Here is a 16,268-nt window from a genome sequence, read left to right as displayed (position 1 = left end):
ACCGACTGAACCCCAGACCTCCTCGACATCCCAACATCAGCGCCTGATCTCACTAATGCTCTTGTAGCTGAATGAACACAAATCCCCACAGCCACGCTCCAACATCTAGTGGAAAGCGTCCCAGAAGAGTGGAGCTCATTATAACAGCAAAAACAGGGGGAATAAATCTGGAATGAGATGTTCAACAAGCAGATATGGGTGTGATGGTCAGGTGTACACATACTTTTGTCCATATAGTGTGTGAGTGTGTATATATATATATATATATATATACACACACACACACACACACACACCAATCAGCCATAACATTAAAACCACTAACAGGTAAAATGAATAACAATGATTATCTTGTTACAATGGCACCTGTCAAGGGGTGGGATATATTAGGCAGCAAGTGAACAGTCAGTTCTCAAAGCTGATGTGTTGGAAGCGGAAAAATGGGCAAGCGTAAGGATCTGAGTGACTTTGACAAGGACCAAATTGTGATGGTTAGAGGATTGGCTCAGAGCATCTCCAAAACGGCAGGTCTCGTGGGGTGTTCCCGGTATGCAGTGGTTAGTACCTACCTTAAGCGGTCCAAGGAAGGACAACCGGTGAACCGGCGACAGGGTCATGAGCGCCAAGGCTCACTGATGCGTGTGGGGAGCGAATCTAGCCCATCTGGTCCGATCCCACAGAAGAGCTACTGTAGCACAGATTGCTGAAAAGTTAAAGCTGGCTATGATAGAAAGGAGTCAGAACACACAGTGCATCACAGCTTGCTGCATATGGAGCTGCGTAGCCGCAGACCGGTCAGAGTGTCCATGCTGACCCCTGTCCACCACCGAAAGCACTTACAATGGGCACGTGAGCATCAGAACTGGACCCTGGAGCAATGGAAGAAGGTGGCCTGGTCTGATGAATGATGTTCTCTTCTACATCATGTGGACGGCTGGGTGCGTGTATGTCGCTTACCCGGGGAAGAGATGGCACCAGGATGCACTATTGAAAGGCAAGCTGGCGGAGGCAGTGTGATGGTCTGGACAATGTTCTGCTGGGAAACCTTGGGTCCTGGCATTCATGTGGATGTTACTTTGACACGTACCACCTACCTAAACATTGTTGAAGTTCACCCCATCATGGAAACGGTATTCCCTAATGGCAGTGGGGTCTTTCAGCAGGATAATGCTCCCTGCCACAGTGCAGAAATCGTTCAGGAATGGTTTGAGGAATGTGACAAAGAGTTCAAGTTGTTGACTTGGCCTCCAAATTCCCCAGATCTCAATCCGATCGAGCAGCTGTGGGACGTGTTGGACAAACAAGTCTGATCCATGGAGGCTCCACCTCACAACTTACAAGACTTAAAGGATCTGCTGTTAACGTCTTTGTGCCAGATACCACACACACCTTCAGAGGTCTTGTGGAGTCCATGCCTCGACGAGTCAGAGCTGTTTTGGTGGCACAAATCACACTAACATGGAAATGTAACTTAAGAGGAACACAAATAAAGACAACTTGCTTAGTATGAACACTTTAATACAAAATATTTCACACCTTCTGTAACCCTTCCAACATAACCAACACTATTACAAACAAAACGACGCTGTACCAAAGAGCGATTTAACAACTTAACAATGGCATGCCAGAACCAGTATAACGGTGCCACAGAAAAAGAAAATATTCATTCAATATTTTTTTTTATTTTTAATACAAAAATTATAAAAAAATGCTTCAGAAATAAAATACTTTACACTTCACAGATCGTTTTTTCTCATTTTTCAGCCCCATTTTCTACACATATTATTTTACAAAACAAAATATTTACATTTTCTAAAATAGGGTACACTGATTGAGCTCTAAAATATGAATATTCAATTTAAGAAGGAAAAAAAAAAAATCCTAAATTCAGTGTTGCTCAAGTCAAGACATTTGTTTGGGTTTGCTTTGGACGAACTTTTATGGAAAACGTTTCTTCAAAAAAATAGTTATTTAATCTTTAGTAATTGTAAGAAGAAAATGGAGGAAATGTGAGAGGAAAGGATGGAAGGATAATCTGAGATTAGATTAGATTATTTGGTATTTTCTTGATCAAAAGTCAGAGTGAATTCCGAGTCTTTGTGGTCAACTTGACACCAAAATGGCTACGTGAAAATGTTTGGGGGATAAAAAGAGGTCAAGAGGCGACTGAAAAGAAAGCTTGGAGAGAAAAAAAAAAAAAAAAGATAGAAAGAGAAAGACATTTGTGCACTTCTTCCCTCGTTCGTATTCAGTCCTCGAGTCAGCCTTCACACGGAGTCATTTACATTTAAATGGGACAGAGAGCGAGTCACGGCTCTGAAGAGCCGCACAAAAAGCTCTCCAGCAGAGGGGTAAAAATTAAAAAGTGACAGAAACATGAAAGAAAAAGAAGCGACTCAGCGATGAACAGAAATAAAAACATCTCTGTGCTGTAACAAAATGCTTCAAAGCTGCATAAAACATAAAACAAACCAAATCAGTTGTAACTTTTTCTCGTATCTAAACGCGTTGATTATTGGTTCTGTGATGTGTTTTGTGATATTCGTTAAATTTACGATAATGCTGTTATCATGGACATCCTCACGTTCCATTTGAGAAGAATGATCACTAATTAAGCGCCATGATGTCTTCTGAAAGTCCTTACCTTGGACAGAATAGTGTGCAGAATTAAACAGTCATTCTGTAAACACAATACTACGATAATATCGCAAACCATGATAAAGAGTTACGGCAGTTATCACAATGAATGATGTATTGGCCAATCACGTCACTGTACCTGAGCGAAGAATTATATTTAGTGTCTTTACCCAATCATCACTTAAAATCAACACTCCTGCGTCAACTACATTCACTGTAGACTGTAGCGCCAGGTTAGGGCTTGTAAAGAAAAGACAAAGTGAGAATCTTAGAGTCAAAGTAAAAGAACGAACAAGAAGAAGAAGAAGACAAAGAAGAAGAAACCTAGAATCACACCAGAGAGACTATAATCTCTCTGTGGACTTCTAGGAAGATTCTAGAACCGCACAGGGAAAGACGATCACTCTGAGAACCTTTGCTGTGGTTCTAGAATATTCAGAGAGCATCACACTAGAAAGAGTTTCACAGCTCTGAGAATTCTAGAATCACAGTGTTGACTCTAGAACTGAGACTAACATAATGTTGAGGACTGTAGAACCACAGTGAGGATTCTAGAACCTCATTGGGAAAGACTATCCACTCTGAGGATCAATATTCAGAGTGCATCACACTGGAGAGACTTTCATCACTCTCAGGATTCTAGATCCACAGGGAAGATTCTAGAACCACAGGGAAGATTCTAGAACCATGCTGGTGAGAGTAATAACACTCTGAGAATCCTAGAACTGAATCAAAGATTCAAGAAGCACATTATGGAGGGGGGACTATCCTCACTCACTGAAGATTTTAGAAGTCTCTAGACCACTTTTTTTCCATCATGTCATCTCAGAACATCACCAGGGAGACTATCACCATCCTGAGGACTCTAGAACCACAGTTAAGATTGTTGAGTCATGCTGGGAGGACCATAATCAGTCTGAGGATTCTAGAATTACAGTGATGACTCTAGAACTGAGACTAACATAATGTTGAGGACTGTAGAACCACAGTGAAGGATCTAGAATTACTCTGGGGAGACTAGCGTCGCTCTGAAAATTGTAGAACCACAGTGAAGGATCTAGAATTACTCTGTAGAACCACGGTGAAGGATCTAGAATTACTCTGTAGAACCATGGCGAAGGATCTAGAATTACTCTGTAGAACCATGGCGAAGGATCTAGAATTACTCTGGGGAGACTAGCGTCGCTCTGAAGATTGTAGAACCATGGTGAAGGATCTAGAATTACTCTGTAGAACCATGGTGAAGGATCTAGAATTACTCTGTAGAACCACAGTGAAGGATCTAGAATTACTCTGGGGAGACTAGCGTCACTCTGAAGATTGTAGAACCACAGTGAAGGATCTAGAATTACTCTGTAGAACCACGGTGAAGGATCTAGAATTACTCTGTAGAACCACGGTGAAGGATCTAGAATTACTCTGTAGAACCACAGTGAAGATTGTTGAACCATGTTCGGGAGACTATACCCACTCTGAAACTGAATCTAGAACCACTAACCACTTCATGAGCAATTTGATGTCGTGAACAGAACATCACTAGATTAAGATCCAAAGAATCTCATTCTGTGTTAAACACAGGTTTCAAGTCACTGTTAAAGAAGGAACTCAGGGAGAACGTGATCCATAGAACCAACCACTAGCCTTGTTAGCGTCTAGGCATTGGCCAATCGTTTATCACGGTTTGCGAAATTTTGTTATAGAGAAAAAAATAAGCTACACCTGACAGTTTCACTCTCGTTGCCTGGTGAACAGGATTATGGGATTGTCCTCCTAGAGGAGGACACACACACTGCTGTTTCGTTGCTAGTCCCAAATTAGGAACCTCAGAAGACAAGAGTCTGCATTTGGTCTTTCGAATGGATCAAAGTCCAAAAACGTCGGCTATCCAGCGCAGCCTCTTTCCGAATGAAACTGTCTACGATAACGTATCGCATGTCTGGAATATCACGAAGCTTCTGTTTGGCTGTCAACGTTATGAATGAACACAAAACCTGTGCAGCAAAATCAGTAAAATCAGTAAAATCATTCTAACGAATCTAAATGAACCAAAAGAACCAAATTTTAACAAAAAAAAAAAAAAAGAAAAAAAAAAAGAAAAATAAGAAATGCAACAACTGAACACAAAAAGACATGTTTCCAGACAAAGAGAACATTTTTTTGGGGGGTTCTAGAGTGAAACTGTTGGCTCTAGAATCCACGCTGAAGATTCTAGAACTATGCTGTGCATTAAAGAACGAGCCTGAAGATTTGAAAACCACACTACTTATTCTAGAACCACAGCAAAGACACAAGAACCATCATCACTCTAAGGATTCTGGAACCAAAGTGAAGATTCTGGAATTGCGCCGAAAGTACTATCATCGCTCAGATGATTCTGGAACCACAGTGAAGATTCTGGAATTGCGCTGGATATAATATCACTGCTCAGATGATTCTGGAACCACAGTGAAGATTCTGGAATTGCACCGGAAGTACTATCATAGCTCAGATGATTCTAGAACCATAGAGAAGACTCTAGAACCATGACAGGGAGGCTATCATAATCGCTGAGCATTCTAGAATCTAAGGATTCTAGATCGCAGACTATTGCTGAGGATTCTAGAACTACAGAAAATATCCTAGAACCACAACCAGTAGACTGAGGATTCTAGAACCACAGCAAATATTCTAGAACCCTGCCGGGGGTCTGTTACACCACAGAGAATTCTTGAACCACAGTGAAGATTATCATCACTCTCAGATTTCTCAAAGCAAAGTGAAGATTCTAGAGCCATCGTTACTCTGCGGATTCTAGAACCACAGTGAAGATTCTGGAATTACACTGGAATTGGGCTTCTTCTTCTAAGTACTTTTATTAACTCTGAAGATTCTGGAACCACAGTGAAGATTCTAAACCCTTGGAAAGGAGACTATCATCACTCTCAGCTTTCTCAAACTACAACAACAGAGATTCCAGAACCATCGTCATTCTGAGAAAACTCTAGAACCAGACACAATTCCAAAGCCGCGCCAATGATTTCATCATCGCGGTGACGGTTCTCGAACCATCGTGGACGAGTCTAGAGCCACACAGACGTTTCCAGTTTCCAGAACTGATGATTCTAGAGCAATTACATTGAGGATTGTACGAGGATTCCAGAGTCACAAGGGAAAAGTCTTTAATGCCAAACTAAAAACAAAAAACTTAAGATCTGCTCTCGTCACGTCGTCAGACACGTCATCAGGAGGAAGGCAAGATATAAGAAGGTCGCTATGAGGTTATGGCTATTCTCAGAACATCTCACATCTTCAGAGGATTCTGAAAGGTTTTTTTAGATGCAGTATTAACAGAACACACAGTAACACACACACACACACACACACACACACACACACACACACTTCCCCCCTCACCAAAAAAAAGAAAAGATTTCTCATTAGCAAAAATATACATATGTATATACAGATTTATTCCTTTGAAACCTTTTATCAAAATGGTAGTCAAGGGTTTTGCTTTCGCCACATTTACATTCCTACGAACAGAACCGGGGATTGAGATTCACCGTCCCGTGTTCTTAGAAAACACTAGAAAAGAAGCGCGGGGATGTTACGCGGCGTCTCGCGATATCCAGCCGCTCTCTGTGAGGAAGTTCAGGATGCGTCTTTTCAGCATTTTGTCCAGGTAGCCCGGTAAGCGGCTCTTGCCGGGGACGCCTTGCCGTTTCTGCAAATGATCCTTAATTATGATAGTTTTGACCGTCAAATATCGAGTCGGACTCAAGTTCAGCGAGTTGCACAGCACCTTCTCGCGATCGGAAAGCAGCTCGAAGCCCGTTAAATGCTCGATGGCTGAGAATTCACCGTCTTTTCCTTCCTCTTTGATGGTGCTGGCTCCGCCCCCTGAATTGCCTCCACTTCCTGAGTTAGCTCCGCCTCCGATTCCGATCCCAGCTCCACCACCACCGCCGCCTCCACTGCCTCTCTTGGAGCTCTTGTTCTCTTTCCGTTTCTCGCGCTTGTGCCGCGCCGCCTCGTACTCGGCTGACTCGTCGAGGCGCGTGATGCCGTTGCGCCGGTAGCGCTGGAGTTCACGCACTTTGGCACGTAGGACGCGCTCCTTGTGCATGTTGTCAAAAAAGTCCTCGAATTCTCTGTATGCCATAAACTGACAGAGCGCGCGTAACTTTGTCCGCTGCTCACGCTCCTCCTTCGTGATTTTGCGCTTCCCAGAACCCGATGATGTCGAACCCACAATGGGCGGGGCCAAACCAGCACCAGCACCTCCGCTCCCTTTGTCTTTCTTTTCGCGACCAAGAAAGGCGTTTACGAGGTTGTAGTCACGGGCAACGTCTTTCCGGCGCTGTCGCTCGCGCAGCTTTCGGACGTACATGTCGACGTGAGCGCGCTTCATCTCGAGTTCCACGTCCTCGTCATCGTAGTTTACAGACAAGCCGCTGACAAGCAACTCCGCCTCCTGCTCGTACTCCACCTCGTAGTCGTCGCGAAGCGGCATGTAGCCGAGCTGCTGCTGTTCAGCCGGCGTGAGCTCCAGCGGCGGAGGCGGCGCAGTGAGGCTCGGGGAGAGAGGCGCTCCGCCCGGGCACGTGTGATCCGTCACGCGGTTCGGGATCAGCTCGGGGATACACGCCTTCCCCAGGTTCCCGTGGATGTACATAGTCACGTAATGCTCCATCACCTCCTGAGGCGTGCGAGAGGCACCCACGTGGGCTGCCATGTCCTCCTAAAAAACACACACACACACACACACACACTCTTATTAACGTTACGGTCGTGATACGCACTTATATAACTGTTAATAATTAACGTTTTATACAATGTTATACCATTAACATCATTATAATTATTAGGGCTGCACGATATTGAAGAAAAATTCGATATGCGATAACTTGTTAAATAACGCGATATGCGATACGATAATGATGTAAGTGTGTAAAATCATTTTAAATTATGTTTATATATATATTTTTATATTTAAAAACTGAAAATGACATAAACAACATACGTTCCATGTTCTTTTGAGGAAAGAAAAGCATTCTCTGCTATCTGTGTCGTCTGAAAAACTCTGACTTTTCATAACTTTTTGAAATATTAAAATCATTCAGTTATCGCAAGCCCTTGCGATATTTCGATATATTGTGCAGCCCTAATCATCATCATCATCACTCATTCTTCATGCTAATTGTGGCTGATATATGAGTTGTATCAGATATGTGTTGTCAAATGTGTGTCGCCAAACTAGCATTAAATATCCATACGTCCATGCGCTAGTTCTGCGTCACAGTAAACCTCAGTTTAAAATAAGTGACATGTTTCATCCTTTTTTCAGAACTAATACTCATGACGAGAACCTCTGACACGCCACATTACACAACCTGACCGGCCGCCGCCCCACGATCTTCAGTACTCGCTGGCGTAAAGTGGAGAAATTCTCATTAGACACTAAAAATAAAGTTAAAATACACAAAAATGTAAAACTAAACTAGCACTGGGTTGAATCATAATTAACCAGACAGATGTGTGACGGAAAGGAACAATATCAAAATAAACTGATAAATATCTCGGGCCAACGCCACTGTTACTCACTGATAGATAGATAGATAGATAGATAGATAGACAGATAGGAAGACAGGAAGGAAGACAGAAAGATAGACAGGAAGGAAGAGACAGAAAGATAAATAGATAGACAGACAGACAGACAGAAAGATAGACAGATAGATAGAAAGATAGACAGATAGACAGACAGATAGGCAGACAGACAGACAGGAAGACAGACAAACAGACAGATAGATAGATAGATAGATAGATAGATAGACAGGCAGACAAACAGACAGGAAGGAAGACAGACAGAAAGATAAATAGATAGATAGAAAGATAGACAGATAGACAGACAGATAGATAGACAGACAGACAGGAAGACAGGAAGGAAGACAGACAGACAGGAAGACAGACAAATAGACAGACAGAAAGACAGGAAGGAAGGAAGGAAGGAAGACAGACAGAAAGATAAATAGATAGACAGACAGATAGATAAGCAGATAGACAGACAGACAGACAGAAAGATAGACAGACAGACAGACACACAGACAGATAGATAGATAGATAGATAGATAGAGGTAAATAGATAGATGTTGATGTTGTTCTGTGAAGAGTTTAATAAACCGCCTTAGAACACGCCAAAAACAAAACAAAACAAAACAAAACAAAAACAAACAAGGTGAAGTGCGCCAGATTAAAAGTTCTGATTGATTTACCCAGTTGCCGAATCCATACTGTTCGATGGCATCGAGCAGCGATTGCTCTTCCCTGCTGGTCCATCCTCCCTCAGCCTCGGGACCCCAGAGAGTGAAACGGCCGCCGTCCACTTGCTGATAACCGTGCCATCTCCGGTGATTACCGATTTCCGCGCCGGCGGAGAAACACTCGGGACACAGCTCGATGTCCGGGCAGTCGGTGCAGCGCAGCCGCAGGTTCGTAACGTCCGCCAGGCAGTTCACGCAGTACTTCTTGCCCAGATCCGCCATCTTGGCGCTGGCTTGTTGCTCTCTGTCTCTCTCTCTCTCTCTCTCTCTCTCGCTTTCGGAAGCCGCGCGGACGTTTGTGCTTAGCGCATGCGCACTACGGCGACGTCTGGCACTCGCCTTGCCAGCGTCTCATGAATATTCATATACATGACGGACGAGCGAACGCTCTGATTGGCTGTATCCAAGACGACCGGTAAAAACACACACACACAAATGGGTTTAAACGCAACTTGTATGTACACGAATATTATGCTCAAGTCGTATTAATTTAACCTCAGGTAAGCTAATGATTTACTCCTGTCCGCATTTTAGTGTTTATTTTATATCTTTAGACTGTATGCTATCTATCTATTTATTTATCTAGTATTATTTTAATAATAGGTGCATTATTTGTTTAATATAATAATAATAATAATAATAATAACTTTATTTATACACTGAGCTTTAGAGCTCATTTACAGTTACAGATATTTACATAGCTAAAAGAAAAACATGCACATAAATCAAGATCAATAATTAAAAACTATATAATATGAACTTACTGTTATATAAGGAATAAACCACTGTTTTGTTTATTGTATAACACAGAAATTTGCCAAAGCTTACAATATTTATTTGTTAAAGCATGTCATAAACCTACCGTAAACATCCATGAAACAAGTTAGTTCCTGTTTTCACTTACGTTAGAGCAGCTGTAAACAGTCGTTTCTTCACCAGCGTCTCTTTTTCTCTCTCTCTTTTGAAGTTAATAAGACACAAAAGAAACCGCAAAGAAGCATTTAAGCTCCTCTGTCCTGAAAATGTCACACTTCATACTTCATTACAGCCTTACCTCTGACACCGGAGACTCCTTCCATAAATGTTAAATAAATAAATGTTTCTCTTTACCGAAAACGTCACCATATCAACGATTACACACTTTTTTAATGCGTTTAAGCGTCCGAGAAATCACAAAGACTTTCCTGTCTGGGAAGTTACAGCTGTTACAAAGCGCTAAAACTGGAGACTCCTTCCATAAATGTTAAATAAACATCTTCTCACTAAAAAATATATTGGAGAGTAAAGAGGAGTCTTTCTGATTTTGATAATGGTCATAATTGAAAGAATGATGGCTTACAAATTAAATTCACAGATTATCCTCTGAAAATGGAGGAGCAGTCACTTGAGGAAATGGATCCTGATCTGAAGTCTGAAGATCCGAACGTGGCAGAGGCAGCAGACGTCCTCGACAGTGACGAACTGACTAAACCTGATGAGGAAAGCTGTGCAGAAGAAGTAGAAGTAGAAGCAGAAGAGACGGGGCAAGCAGCAAATGAAGAGGATGAAGTTAACACACAGAATGCACCGGAAAAACCTGAAGAAGAATTTGAAGCTTCAGTGAGAGATGATCTATCAGTTAGTGATGATTTTGAGGAGAAGACTGCCTCAGATGTGGAGATTTTTCAAAACGAGAAGGAAGAAGAAGAACCTGAAAGCCAAGTGGAAGGAGATCACAAACAGTGTGCAGGTGCATGACAGTTTTATCACTTTACACATATATATATATATATATATATATATATATATATATATATATATATATATATATATATATATATATATATACAGCGCTGTGCAAAAGTCTTAGATACATGCAAAGAAATGCTGTAGAGTAAAGATGCCTTCAAAAATAATGAAATTAAATGTTTCTACATTTTTAAAAAAATACTCTAAAGAGCAGTAAACAGTAATAAATGAAACAAAGTCAATATTTAATGTGACGATCCTTCGGTTTAAATAAATAAAGCAGTATCTGAGGTGCAGTGTGTGCAGTTTTATAAGGAAATGAGCTGGAAGTGTTACTGAGCATCTTGCAGAAGCAGCCACAGTTCTTCTGGAGACTTTGACTGTCGACTCGCTTCTTATTTCTGCAGCGAAACCCAGCAGCCTTCATTATGTTTTTATCTGAAAAGTGTCTCTTATGGAATCTGCTGCTTTCTTTACTGACATACAAACATTTTTCTGTAACATTTCATTTTGTGCTGGAAAACTAATGTTTGGAATCTAAAATGTTTTTGTACTGAATCAATAATGTAGAAGTCACTTCTTATATCTGTGTACCTTAATAAATTACATTCACTCTTCAGATTTAGGAAAAAAAAAAAAAGGTTAGTAACAATCAGAACCAATGAGCGAACAGGATCTAGGTTTACAGAGTTTACTACAGGGCAAAGCAAAAAAAATCTTGGAAAAAAAAAACTCTGATACTGGAGTTAAGTCCAAAAATCTGCAAAGTGCTTTTTAGTTATTTCTGCACAAATGAATCCAGAAGTTGTTCCGACTTTATTTTTTTAATCAAAATCATCGGATAAAACCTTGACAGAGATATTGTGTTATTTTATTTTCATATGAAACAGTGGTATTTCAGGATCCTTCCAGGTGAAAGACTGTGTAATGTTTTAGCCTCTTCTGCAGTCGATTGTGTATTGCGCATGCTGCGACGTCACGTTAACAGAATGTAATAAATGTTGTATAGTGATTCTGGGAATTGTCATGTGGTGTCCAATCGACCTTTCTGAAAAAGTAAAATTTATTAGTGGTTATTTGGGATAAAAGTAGTTTAGGGTTGATTTTTTTCCATGCTATTATACTGGTATGGAAAACATTTATGTGTAGATTTTATTATTAATGGGTAAAGCTAAAATCTGTTATCCTGCTCTATGATTGCACTGAATCATCCATTAAGATGATTAGCTTATACAATGATAATAATAATAATAATAATAATAATAATAATAATAATACGTTTTATTTGTTGGCGCCTTTCATAACACTCAAGGACACCTTACATTACCACGAGAAAAACAACATACAGTAAGAGCAGCGTAGTTAAAACAGATACACAAAATTAAAATAGATACAGCAAAAACATAGATGAGTTAATTATAATAAAAAAGCTAATTCAAACAGACGAGTCCAGCTGATGGATCTGCAGTGGGAGTGATTTCCAGAGTTTGGGTGCAGAGCGACTGAAAGCTCAGGCACCCATAGCGCTGAGTTTAAAAGCTGGAACAGAGAGTAGAGCAGCTGAGGAGGATCGTAGAGAACCTTAATAATCATATGTAACAATGCTTGGTGCCAGTTATTAGCTGTCTCTATGCACAATATACCATGTAAACCTTTACATTTTTGTTAAATTCTATTGTTATAAGCAGTGTGGTTAGAAAAGTTGCATTTTTTCATTTAGAAATAGAGGGAAAAAATGGCACTAGAGCATTAGAGCTGCCCATTAGGTTGTGATTGACTTACGCTTTAGTCTTTTGTGATAAACAATAAAAAGGATGAAAATTGTGATAAATTACAGTGCAGTGTCAGATCGTTTCTCTGTGTTAGCGCTTACCCCAAATGATACAACCTATTAATGATCCATACTGTTTACTTGGAAGTACATTACATCTATGTGACGTGAGTAGCAGCACAAGGGGAAGAGTGTATAATTGAGAGACGCTTTTTCAATACAAACCACTTGAAAGTGGCAACACGGACAATATAGCCAAACTGATTTCTGTGGCTAAATGCTGCCTCAACATGCTTGGTCCTAACTCTCAGCATTGCTAGCTGACTGGTTCCTAGTGATCTGAGACACCTGGTAAATTTGTATTCTTCCAGTAGATCTGAGATGCATTTCGGTCCTAAGCAATTAAGTCAAGTAGCAACACTTTACAATCAATTCTGTAACTAACCTGGCAGCCATTTTTTTCTCAATATGTTTTAGCCGAGCTTCAACACAACCTTAAAGTAGACTCTGAGCACGAGCAGGAGCTTCTTCGAGAACTCCAAACAGAACATGAAAAACTGAGTGAGCTCAATTACCAGCTCCAAACAAAACTAGCCGAATACTTCTGGGTTAAATCAGGCGGTGAACTGCAGTCAGTGCAAGAGAAGTTTTTTCCAAACCAAGACTGCTTCCAGAAGTACCCAGATATCATAGAAGATGTTAAGAGGCTGAGGCAAGACAAGAAGCAAAAGCATCTCCAACATCGCTGTGTTGATGATCTGCATCGGGAGAACAATGAGAAGCTGGAGCAAATTGAGCGTGAGTGGAGCATGCTAGCATCGGCCAAGCGTGAGGTGATCTTTACAGATCTGGAGCCGGCGATGGGAAAGATGGAGGCCCAAGCTGTGGCTGAGCGTCTGCTGACAGCTGCACAGGAATGCGAGGACGAGTTTGTCTCTGTCAGGAATGAAAACTTCAAGCTGAATCTAAAGATGCCCAAGTTGGAGGCAGGGCTCCATGTCAGGGAAGAGGATCTAGATGGAGAGATGCAACGCATTGACTTCGAGCAGCTGAACATTGAGAACCAGTCTTACAGCGAAAAGATCCAGGAGTGCAAGGAGGATCTGCTTAAGCTCAAGAAGACATTTCCCCACACTGGACAGGTATGATCTGTCACTTATTTGTTTATCATTTATTCATTTGTTTATATTTATCGTTTAGAAGGTTAATATTCAAAATAAGATTGACCATAATCAGTTACTGATTACAAGAAAAAAAAAAATTCCATTTTTTTTCTTAGATGTTTTCAGTCCAGTGACTAGATCTTGTTTCAAAAAGCTCATTGTGTCACAGTGTTCAAAAATTTGTTTTCCTGCTGAAAACCAGTGCATGGATGTGTATGCTCTGTGTGGAAGCCAATCTGATTGCCCGTTCCAAAATCATGGGCATTGACACGAATTAGTCCCCCTTTGCTGTTATAATGAGCTCCACTCTTCTGGGAAGCTTTCCACAAGATGTTGGAGCGTGGCTGTGGGGATTTGTGTTCATTCAGCTACAAGAGCATTAGTGAGGTCAGGCGCTGATGTTGGGATGTCGAGGAGGTCTGGGGTGCAGTCTGTGTTCCAGTTCATCCCAAAGGTGTTCAGTGGGGTTGAGGTCAGGGCTCTGTGCAGGACACTCGAGTTCTTCCACTCCAACCTTCACACACCATGTCTTCATGGAGCTCGCTTTGTGCACAGGGGCATTGTCATGCTGGAACAGGTTTGGGCCTCATAGTTCCAGTGAAGGGAAATTGTAAAGCTACAGAATACAAAGACTTTTATTTTGAATACAGAATACAAAGAATTTTATTTGTATAGCGCTTTTAACAATGGACATTGTCACAAAGCAGCTTTACAGAAATAAATGGATTCACAAAAAAGATATATAGTAAATATGTGAATTTATCCCTGTGAATTTATCCCTAATGAGCAAGCCAGAGGCGACGGTGGCAAGGAAAAACTCCCTGAGATGACATGAGGAAGAAACTTTGAGAGGAAGCAGGCTCAAAAGGGAACCCATCCTCATCTGGGTGCAATTATAAATAAATCCCTTCTATTATTGTGTACTATAAGGACAAATAGTGCAATTGTGCAACCAATAAATTCATCACAGTTTTCGCAAGAAGTCCGGTTGGTTAAAATCTATCCACTGTCCACTGATGGAGTCCTGAGTATGAAGGTGCTCGTGGCAACTGCAGCCCCAAAGCCACTACAGTATGGCTCCCCATATGTGATCCCCAAGCCATCTCCACAGCCCCCAGGTGGCAGCATAACTAAGAGGGAGAGCCAGAAGCTAACACAGACATGAAGGCACCCTGGGACATAAAGCAGCCAGCCACTCCACCGTCGACAAACCTGAGTGAATGCGTGAGAGTGGGTGGGCGACAGCACCCAAACATCCCAGTTCACCACAACACAATATGCCTGTGAACCCTCCAGACCTGCCCCTGTACCTAAGAAAAAACTATTCACAAAAGGCTTGACTAAACAAATATGTTTTCAGCCTAGACTTTAACACTGAGACTGTGTCTGAGCCCCGAACACTAAGTGGAAGGCTGTTCCATAACTGTGGGGCTTTGTAAGAGAAAGCTCTACCCCCAGCTGTAGCACGCACTATTCGAGATACCAACAAATAGCCTGCACCTTTTGATCTGAGTAGGCATGGCGGATCATAAAAGGCCAAAAGTTCACTTGGGTACTGTGGCGTGAGATCATTTAGTGCTTTATAGGTCAATAGTAGTATTTTATAATCAATACGAAATCTGATTGGGAGCCAGTGCAGTGTGGACAAGATAGGGGTGATGTGGTCATATCTTCTGGTTCTGGTAAGGATTCTTGCTGCTGCATTCTGGACTAATGGAGCATGTTTATGCAAAGATATTGTAAATAATTGTGTGCTTCCAACTTTGTGGCACCACCACATATAGGTGTGATGGTCAGGTGTTCACATACTTTTGGGCATATAGTGTATCAGTTGCTTTATTGAAAGACTGCATCTGTTACATTCTGCTACAATTCAGTGTGTTTAGCATCACTGTGCTGATTTATAGTATGTAGAGCAGGATCTCATATGAATAACTGCCTATCCTAATTTGACTGTAATTTGACTACAGTATTGCGTTGTGTGTGTGTTTGTATGTGTGTGTCCCTTCTCAGATTCTGATGCACGTGAAAGAGAAGTTGAGGTTCGTTCAGATGGAGAACCAGGCGAAGCGAGTGCATTTTGATGAGCTGGATGCCTTGGTGCTGCAAGAGCAGGAAGCTCTGACGCAGACCATGCAGGCACGGGACATCCTGCGCTTCGACAACCTGCGTAAGCGGCAGGACTGTGGCCTGCTGGGAAACTCCACACTGCTCCGGGACCTTGAGGACACAGTGGATGAGTGTGAGGCACTAGAGAGACAAGTGGAGATGCTAAAGAGAAGCTGAAGCGACACACACAAGACCACAGAGATACATACACGCCTACAAGTATAACACACATGCAGAAATGCAATAACATGGAGGCCCATTTAGCATATTTATTTTGTGGAACAGATTTAGATTTTTAAGTATGTGTCATATTAAGCAAATTAAAGCAGTAGGATTTCTTAGAAAAAATATCACTGCACTTTGTCTTTAAGTTTCATCCACACTGTAACGTTACTATGTTTTTACCTTCTGCGTCATTTGACTGAAGAGGGAAATGTGAAGAATTGCTGAAATAAAAACAGCTTTTAATGATGTACTCTGAATGAATTTTTTGGTCCTTACTGTACAGTTTGACCGATATGTAGGATTAAATTTATGGTTAATATCACTAGTTATGGTAAT

General features: G+C 41.4%; 2 protein-coding genes across 4 annotated transcripts; one reads left to right on the top strand and one right to left on the bottom strand.

The window, feature by feature from the left end:
- Window positions 1–1,501: 1,501 nt before the first annotated feature.
- Window positions 1,502–9,158, bottom strand: tada2b (transcriptional adaptor 2B). Its single transcript, XM_026910118.3, has 2 exons — window positions 8,889–9,158; window positions 1,502–7,357 (listed from the first exon to the last, which is right to left on the bottom strand). Exons 1-2 carry the CDS (start codon window positions 9,156–9,158, stop codon window positions 6,224–6,226), a joined length of 1,404 nt encoding a protein of 467 aa, XP_026765919.3. The 3' UTR covers window positions 1,502–6,223.
- On the top strand, window positions 8,966–16,178 carry ccdc96 (coiled-coil domain containing 96). Of its 3 annotated transcripts, none has more exons than XM_026910119.3 (4): window positions 8,966–9,104; window positions 10,291–10,665; window positions 12,913–13,577; window positions 15,612–16,178. In XM_026910119.3, the coding sequence occupies exons 2-4, from the start codon at window positions 10,305–10,307 to the stop codon at window positions 15,882–15,884; spliced, it is 1,299 nt and encodes a 432-aa protein (XP_026765920.3). In that variant the 5' UTR covers window positions 8,966–9,104; window positions 10,291–10,304; the 3' UTR covers window positions 15,885–16,178. The 3 variants fall into 3 exon arrangements, with proteins under 3 accessions (XP_026765920.3, XP_034159895.2, XP_026765921.3); XM_034304004.2 differs by lacking the exon at window positions 8,966–9,104 and adding an exon at window positions 9,244–9,351; XM_026910120.3 differs by lacking the exon at window positions 8,966–9,104 and adding an exon at window positions 9,340–9,436.
- Window positions 16,179–16,268: the final 90 nt, after the last annotated feature.

The sequence above is a fragment of the Pangasianodon hypophthalmus genome, chromosome 4 (assembly GCF_027358585.1).
Source record: "Pangasianodon hypophthalmus isolate fPanHyp1 chromosome 4, fPanHyp1.pri, whole genome shotgun sequence".
Lineage (NCBI taxonomy): Eukaryota > Metazoa > Chordata > Actinopteri > Siluriformes > Pangasiidae > Pangasianodon > Pangasianodon hypophthalmus.
Note: the sequence above shows the minus strand (reverse complement) of the source record. Positions and strands in the feature narration are given on the sequence as shown.